At 46.3% G+C, this 8,255-nt stretch overlaps 1 protein-coding gene across 1 annotated transcript; it reads right to left on the bottom strand.

Moving 5' to 3' along the window:
- Window positions 1–262: 262 nt before the first annotated feature.
- Window positions 263–955, bottom strand: LOC102725827 (THAP domain-containing protein 2). The gene is given in 3 exon segments (XM_081805984.1): window positions 263–517; window positions 520–793; window positions 795–955. Coding segments are annotated over 3 exon segments (690 nt in total).
- Between the last annotated feature and the right edge of the window lie 7,300 nt (window positions 956–8,255).

The following is an 8,255-nucleotide window of genomic DNA, read 5'->3' on the forward strand; positions in this document are numbered from 1 at the left end:
CATACAATTTCCTGGCAAAATCTCTAAGTCTATAATTCTCATGAAAGGCACTTTCATTCTTTTTCAAATAAAAATTTCATAGAAAGTTTCCATCTTTTTTTGTAATCAAGTCTTCATAAATTATACAGTAACAATGTTACTTCAAGTAAAACTTTATCAAATACCCAACTTTGGCATAATTTCCTTAAATGTTTTTACCTTTGAATAGAATGAAGGATGGGCATCAAGTCCTAAGCAAGCTAATCTTAAATGAAGGTCTGTTTTAGGGACTTAGAAACATTTTATCTTGTTGATCTTGTTCAAGAATCTTGAAATTTTCCAAAGGAAGACTGCTTAAGGCAGCTGGTAAAATGTGTTCTGATGTGCCCTTGGGTAATATGTTCTTTGCTTCCAGATTCTTCACCAGGCATGTGGCTTTGATCCAGCCTCCTGTTGTTCTGTGTTCTTTTCGTAAGCAAGTTTTCATTGTCTTGCTTAAGCCTGTTATTTCTTTTTCCAATTCAATCCTCTTTTTCTTTCTGCTGCCATAGGATTCTTAAAAGCCTAACAGTGTTCAAGTAGTCCTTGCTGACTACTAATTAGTACTAAGTACTAATGTACTTGCTGACTTAAACTAGATGGTCCTGTTGGAGTACAACTGTTGTCTTTCTTCAAAAGATTCCTTGACTTGAGTTTCATGGACTCTCAATGGGTACAAAAATCTAAACTGGTTGGAATTGCATCCATTTTAAGTCGTCGAGTTTGTCCTGTTGAGTCAAAACAGGAGACTTCAAAGTGCTTTGAACAAAGAAAAGTGTCTTCCTGGCACAAAATTGTTGCACCTAAGCGGTTGAGCCCATGCTTTTCTTCTTCCAGGATCCAGAGGAAGCCTGTGGAGGCCGATGTTCACATGCGTGTTTTGGGTAGTAACACAACCCACAGCTGCACAATTGGCCGGCCTTCCCCGGCCCCTCATTCAGCCCTGTCCTGAGCCTGTTCCGAGGCCCTTGCTGCTAGGCTTCCTTCTGACAAAGGCTGGGCAAGCGAGGCAGGGGAAGGGCCACTGAGAGGAGTCCTGGAGGCCGGTGGGAAACACCGGTGTGTGTATGGGGGGTGGGGGTGGTGGTGCCAACCTTTCCTGTCTCTTTATTAATATGGCAGTCTTGAGCCCTGCACAGCAGACAGTCCCAAAACTCCAGTGGGACACAAGCTGCCCCGTCCCGGCCCCCAAAAGGGACTGGGACTACCACGTCTCTTTGGCAGCCTTCCTTGGTGCAATTACAAAGGTGTCTCTTCCCTTGCCCCCCATGACTATGAAACTCTCTCGCCTGGGCAGAACTTCCCGTTTTTCACCTGCTGTTTTCAAATTGCTACCCCACCTCCCTGCTTCCCAGGAAGCATCTGTTGGCTATTTGGGTATGATTCTTTCCTCAGCTCCATCAAGTACCTGACCATTCCCTCTGCTGCCTCCCACGTAGATGCTGAGACCACACAGGGCATGGGGTTTAGTGATTTGTCCCCATTTACTTGTGTGTTTTAGGGTTCATGGGAGTAGCTCATCACCTGGTTTGCTGTTACTGTCTGTAGTTTTGGTCTCTAGTTGCTCTGTTTGTCTTACGTGGGGGAATTGCTGAAATTCAAAAACCATGTTGCCTTCATCTTTTCTAGGTATACGTGTTTTTTGTTTGTTTTTATGTGAACTAACTGGCAATTATTTTCCATGAGAATCCAGATTTTTGGTTTATCTTGAGAGATTCCAGTGTCTAGTTACACTGCACCTGCATTCCCACATGGCAGCAACTGGCTGGGACTAAGCAGCAGCATCCCCCATTAGATGGATGTGGGCTCTCCTATTTGCTCTGTGCCAACCCCCTCCCTGGTTTCACTGGCCAGATGACCCATTTACACAATCTTCCTGGCCTTGCATGCACAGAAGGCATCTACACTGTGACTCCTGTTCTAGGGCCACTGACAGGAAGTAGAAAATACCCAGGAGCCTCTTACCTTCTTACCCAGGGTTTTATGCTGGTTAACGCCTCACTCCATATAACACATTTCCCCCATAGGAATCCGGGGTTCCTTACTCCTTTTTTTTAAAGATTTTTTAATTTATTCTACAGAGAGAGAGAGCATGGGGAAGGGGGAGGGAAGAAGGAGAGTGAGAGAATCTCAAGCAGACTCCACACTAAGTGCGGAGCCCCATGTGGAGTTCAATCTCACAACTGTGAGATCATGACCTGAACCAAAACCAAGAATTGGATACTTAACCAAATGAACCACCCAGGCACCCCCCGGGGGTGCCCTACTCTTAATGCCTGTGTCCCTTCCAGATGTGTCTCTCGGAATCCCTTCCGGCATTTGGGTTTCTCCCTCCCCAGGCCAACTCTGTCCAGTTCCTAGTCCAGTAAAACACTTACAAATGCTAAGGCTGCCTATGGACACAGTTCATAAGAGAAGGCCCCGAGGCCCATCTGAGAGTCAGAAAGGTTGATTACATGGTAGCCAGTTTTAACAAGACATAGGCAGGAGACAGAAGGAAGAAACTGGCTAGTAGCCAGGGTTTCAGTGGTTCAAGCAAATCAAAGTCCTGATTCTAGAGACGGGGCTGGAGCAATGAAGGGGAGGGTCATCCACAGTTGGTGAAAAGGAAGAGTAGGATCTGGGTATGCAGCAGGGTGGGGTGATGGGAAATGGTTAATTCTGCCCTCTGTGTGCCCCTCGTGTACAGCCTGGTACTCAAAGAGGTGTTGCTCGCCAGCTGCCTTTAGGCCACAATCCTAAGCTGTAGATCCAAGGAAAATGTTTAGACCCACGAGGAGATGCTTGCAATTCCCTGAAAAGCCTCAAGCTCCTACACCTGTACATTGTACTTTCTGCTTCTCTTGTATTGACTTCCCTCCATCTTTGCCCAGGTAACAAAACACCTCAGATCTCACTTCCTCCAGAGACTTCTTGGGCCAAGTGCAGTGCCTCCTCTGGGCTATCACGGGTCCCCAAGTGCAGTACTCATCATATTCTATTATCTCTTTCCTTATTTGTTTCTACCAAGCTAAGAGCTCCTTGAGAACAGGAAGAGGATCTTACTACATTCTGTATCTCCTACACCTAGCATGTTACAGGTGCTCAAAAAAATGTCTATCAGTGCTTCTGTGCTCAGAAGGTATCACACAGATGCAGCTGGTACCAGTGCCCATTCTTAGGTGAATCACAGGACACCAGCCCAGTCACCCCTGGCATGCAGTGCTGAGAGAGCTGGGTGAGCTCACAGCATCTGCCTGTCTCATCAGCGTCTTTCATCTCCTAGGACTCCCTTTACAATCATTTTAATTACTTTATTGCAGGTTTCATCAGGGAGGTAACACGAAGGAGAGCAAAGAGACTGTCGGGCCCCTGACTTATTGTTCAGAGATGGGAACAATGTCCCATTAACCATGGAAACTCGGGGATGCACAAAGGTTTTTGGAATCAGCTGTCATCATTGCTCATAAAGTTTTCAAAGAACATATTCAGAGGCAAGAATGGGGTCTTGGTGGAAAACACAATGGCAGGTGGGAGGAAGCAGGACAGCTGTCCATCACTCCAGTGGGGCATCCTGCACACCTTCATCCCAAATGTGTAGGACTGCAGAGAGGGTTTACAAGTCAAAGCTGTTGTCTATAAAAGGACCTCTCTTCTCCCCTCAGCTAATGCCACTCAATTCCTTTCTATAGACCTGTATCCTTAGGGAAATTCAGGTATCCCATGGTCAGAAGCTGTGGACACTAAGGGAACCTGACTATAAGTCCACAGTGACCCAGGGCTCTGATCCACAAACTGGGTTTTTGCCTCCTCCAGGATAGAACCCTCAGCATAAACAAAGTTCTAGCTCTGGAAATTGAGGCAATACCTAGTACCTAAGCCTTCTTTGTTGACCTACCCAGTGCTCTAGTCAGTGGTTCTCAATCTTGGTTGTATTATTGGAGTTATTGGAGGGTTTTAGACACACCAATGCCTGGACTTTACCCCAGACCAAAAGAATCAGAATCTCCGGGGATGGGGCTTGAGCATCAGTATTTTTAAAATCTCCTAGGAACACTGATTACCTAATGCTTTGCAACAGATCACTTAATGACTTAAAGTGATAGATAAGCATTCTCTGACAGCTTCTGTGTGTCAGGAATCTAGGAGTGGCTTAGTGGTTCTGGCTCAGGGTCCTTCATGAGGTTACAATCAAGATGTTAGCTGGGACTGGAGGACCTGTTTCCTAAGAGGTTCTCTTTCACTTGGCTGTTGGCTGGAGGCCTGGATGACTTGCCACATGGATCTCTCTATAGGGTTATTTGATCATCCTCACAACATGGCAGCTAGCTTTCCCCAGGGCAAGTGATCTAAGAGAGAGCAAGACAGAAGCCACAGTGTCTTTTGTGACCTTGCCTTAAAGTCACACTCCATTGTCTCCACAATATCCACTTGGTTACATTGAATAGGATAGTCCTATTCAGAGTGAGAGGGGCTGCCTAGGGACATGTATACCAGGAAGTAAGGCTTTTGGGGGGCCTTTTGGAAGCTGGCTATCATTGCAGGTGTCTCTAAAGTACAGCAAAGGTTGAGAATCATTGCTTCTGGTCCCTTTGGGGCTGAGGCCCTGCCTTTGTCTTGCTTAGCTCAAAGCAAACACTACAGATTTATTATGTTTATTCTCTTCACACAACAGCCAGAGTGGTTTGGGTCTTTTTAACTATAATGAATATTTCTGTACATAATTCTTTGTTCTGCTAGTAGATTATTCCCATGGGGGTAGATGCTATAACATGAAAATCCTTGTTCAAATCTCTTTTTTCCCTTGCAGGGAAGTCCAACTATTTTGTGGTTTTGTTGGTTTTTTTCCATCTCTGATTGTTTTATTTTTAGCATGTGAATCTAGCCATCCCACTCTTTTCAAAATTGAGCAACGGTCTCCCGACAACCACGGGGTAAAGTCCCCAATCCTTCTCTTGGTTGATGGGCTTCTCTTGGTTGATCGGCCCTTCTCTTGCCCTCCATCCCCAGACTCATGTTACTCCACTTTGCCCCTTGCTCACCGCATTCTGGCCACACAGGTTTAACTTCAGCTCCTAAAACAGGTTACTGTGCTCCGCTCCTCAGGGCCTTTGCACAAGACCTTCCTCCAAGTCTGATTCCTGTAATTTGTACTTACCCTTCAGGTATCAGCTCCCAGGCACTTCTTCAAAGAGGTCTTCCCAGGCCAGCCTAATGGGTTCTCCCATAGCACCCACTATATTTCCCTTAGAACATTTACCACAATGTGTCATAATGCATTTATTTGTGTGATTACTTGCTTACTTCCACTAGACTGGAAGCTCCATGAGAGCAGAGATCATATACTTTTCTCTGCTGCCCACCCCCTTAGTACCTAACACAGCATTTTGCACACAGTAGGTGCTCACGAAGGGCTTACTGAATGAATGTTTATAAAATGAAAATCAAGGCCCAGAGACATTTAGAGACATGCCCAAGGCCACCCAGGCTGGTAACAGGATACCTGTCTGGACCTGATGACAGATATGCCAAATTCAAAATCTCTACTTCATATCTAGTGTCCCTAGAATCCTCCACCCCTGTTCCTGGAATCCCATCCTGTGGAGAATTGTCTACACCACCTGCTCTAAAGCTAGCTCCAAGGGCTCCCCATCAATGGAACAGACAAGTTTTTGTGGCAGGCAAGGGACGACCCCTTCACTAGAAAGTGACAGTCACCTTTGGCTGGGCTCTTATGTTGTGCTGGGGAGGGCTCTTATCAAGGTAATCCTGAGTCTGTCCACCTCAGCTCTTCTCATGTTGAACATCCATGCCTCTTGAAACAGCCCTGGGAGTTCCCATTTGGCCTTTGGGGATGCTGCCAGATGGTCTGTCCACAAAGGTGAGTGCACTGGCTGTCATTATTTAATGATCCCCAAACCAGTGAACTGTTTGTTCCTGTCACTCTCAGGGAATGTCTGGCAAAAGTGAGGGACAACTCAACAATAGCCTCAGGAAGCCTTCATGCACCCTGGGCACTAGGCCAGGTGCTCTGTGCTACTGGGGGTGGCGGGTTGCAGGATGTTGGGGACAAATAGAGAAGTGAAGTCAGAGCCCTTATCCTCCTAGCCCCTTCCAGCTCCCAAGTCCCTGGGCTGTATCTTCTACTCCCAAAACCAGCTTTGTTGGTGCCACACCTGACCCTGTCTGCTAGGGGAAGGCCAGGGTCTAAGTCCTCTACCCACCAGAATATGCCAGAATATGCCCATTCTGGGAGTCACTCCATACCTCTTCTGCTGCTGCAGAACCCATCAGCAGAATGCCTAGATAGAGGTTAATGGCAGACCTGCATATGACAGAGCCACCAAGGAAACAGACAAATTTCCACTTGGGCCAAATGGCACCTAAGCTCAGGAAAAAGTACCAACCACCCCTGCTCAGCATGTGCATGCACATACACACACATGCGTGTAAATCACAGATTCAGGCTCATTCAGTCTGGATTGCCTTTGCCCTGGGCACCTCTCCCTCACCCATGGCATTACCAGATTAATCCCAGGCACCTTACCAGAACACTATGAAGTTTGGGTTCCCATCCAAGTGGCTCCCTGACCATTGGTCCATCCCTTCCTTGGTAGGTTATTTATGAGTCTCCCCCAACTATTCTATCTGATCAGCCTACCTGCCATTCATCTCTCAGTCCCCCTCATCCTTTAAGGCACAAATTTGGCCTCCTCCATGAAGCCCCCATTCCTGCAGCTGGAAGTGATGCTTCCCTCTTCTGAATACCCATAGCATTTTAGCTCCACCTCCTCTATGACTCTTGAAACCAACTGTCTGCTTTCTAATCATGATGTTTTTGTACACATTTTAGCAACTCCTTTCCCTCAACTGTTTTATACATTTAACTGGTTTATACCTGCCTGCCTGTACTCTCCAGAGAAAATGTGCCATGATAGAGAAGTCATTGGCTTTGGTGTGTGACACAACTGAGTGGGTTTCCTCTCTCCTCCTTCTCTCCCTTCCTTTCCTCCTTTCATCAATATTTCTCAAGTCCTCTATGTGCCAGGTACTTTGCAGCACCCTAGCAAAACAATACCCAAAAGATGTTCGGCCTCTGTCCCAGTGGAGATGACAGGCTAATGGAGTTCTAATCCCCAGGCCTTGCATTACAGGCTGTGTGACCTGGCAAAGTTGTATAATCTCAAAGAGCTTCAACTCCCTCATCTACAATATCGAGTTTTATAATAATTATCTCCTGGGTGTTCTGTGATAGTTAAATGGAATAATGTATACAAAATATCTAGCCCTTAATATATACTCAGTAAATGTGCATTTCGTCCCCATATTCCTCATTATTAGAGAGAACTCTCAAACATCATAGAAACTCAAGAGTGTATGTTGAAAGGGAGGAAGGAGGGACAAAAAGAAGGAAGGGGAAGAGGGAAGCAATCATGAAAGTTCATCGGAGAACTGTCTCTGGATTGCCAGCACCCACCCTGCCCTCTTTACTTTCCCATCTGGATTGTAAAAGGGATGCTGACTGCAGCCTAGGAGAAGCAGCTCTAGAAAAGGACACCAGTTCCCCCAGTCCCTTTTCAGGTTATCCCACATGCAAATCCAGTCACAGAGCCAGGGCTAGGAACCTTTCCATGGACTAATTAACATATTTTAAAAAATCCCTCCAGTGGTTTTCAGGGTGCCAAAAGCTGTTGCCCCCAGGCTGCCCACTGAACTTCTGCCTTCATATTTATAACCCTTGAGTTCTCTCCTTCCTGGCTTCCCAGACAGTGGTGCAGACAAAAGGACTGTTTATAACAGCTTTTCTGACAGCTGGACATTATTTAATTAAAACTTCTGGCAGCCACATAGTGTGCTGGAGGCTATTTAAAGTTCTCAATGGCAGGAGGAGAAATGGGGAAACTTACAACCCTTGGGAGGCGGGGCTGAGGGTACCTAGGGTGGGCAGTGGCCAGGGCAGACTCTCAGGTCCCTTACTGTGAAATGGCATCTCTCAGAGCCCTGATTTTTACATTGGAGTCTCTGTGGGGAAAAAGCAGGCATGATGTTAGTCCCCCAAGGCATCTGCTTGGGGTGGGGAAGGGGAATGTTTGGAGAATCAGCAGCACCAAATTGAGCAGAGTACTCATTTTTCCAGATCAGCCACCCATATTTTTCAGAACAAGAAACTAAGGCACAGAGAGGAAAAGGAACTTGTTCAAAGCTGCATGGTAACTGCTGCAATTCTGGGGAAATCATTTAAGTATCCTGGGCCTTAT

This window comes from Leptonychotes weddellii, chromosome 15 (assembly GCF_054177405.1).
Source record: "Leptonychotes weddellii isolate Sample4059 chromosome 15, ASM5417740v2, whole genome shotgun sequence".
NCBI classification, from domain to species: domain Eukaryota; kingdom Metazoa; phylum Chordata; class Mammalia; order Carnivora; family Phocidae; genus Leptonychotes; species Leptonychotes weddellii.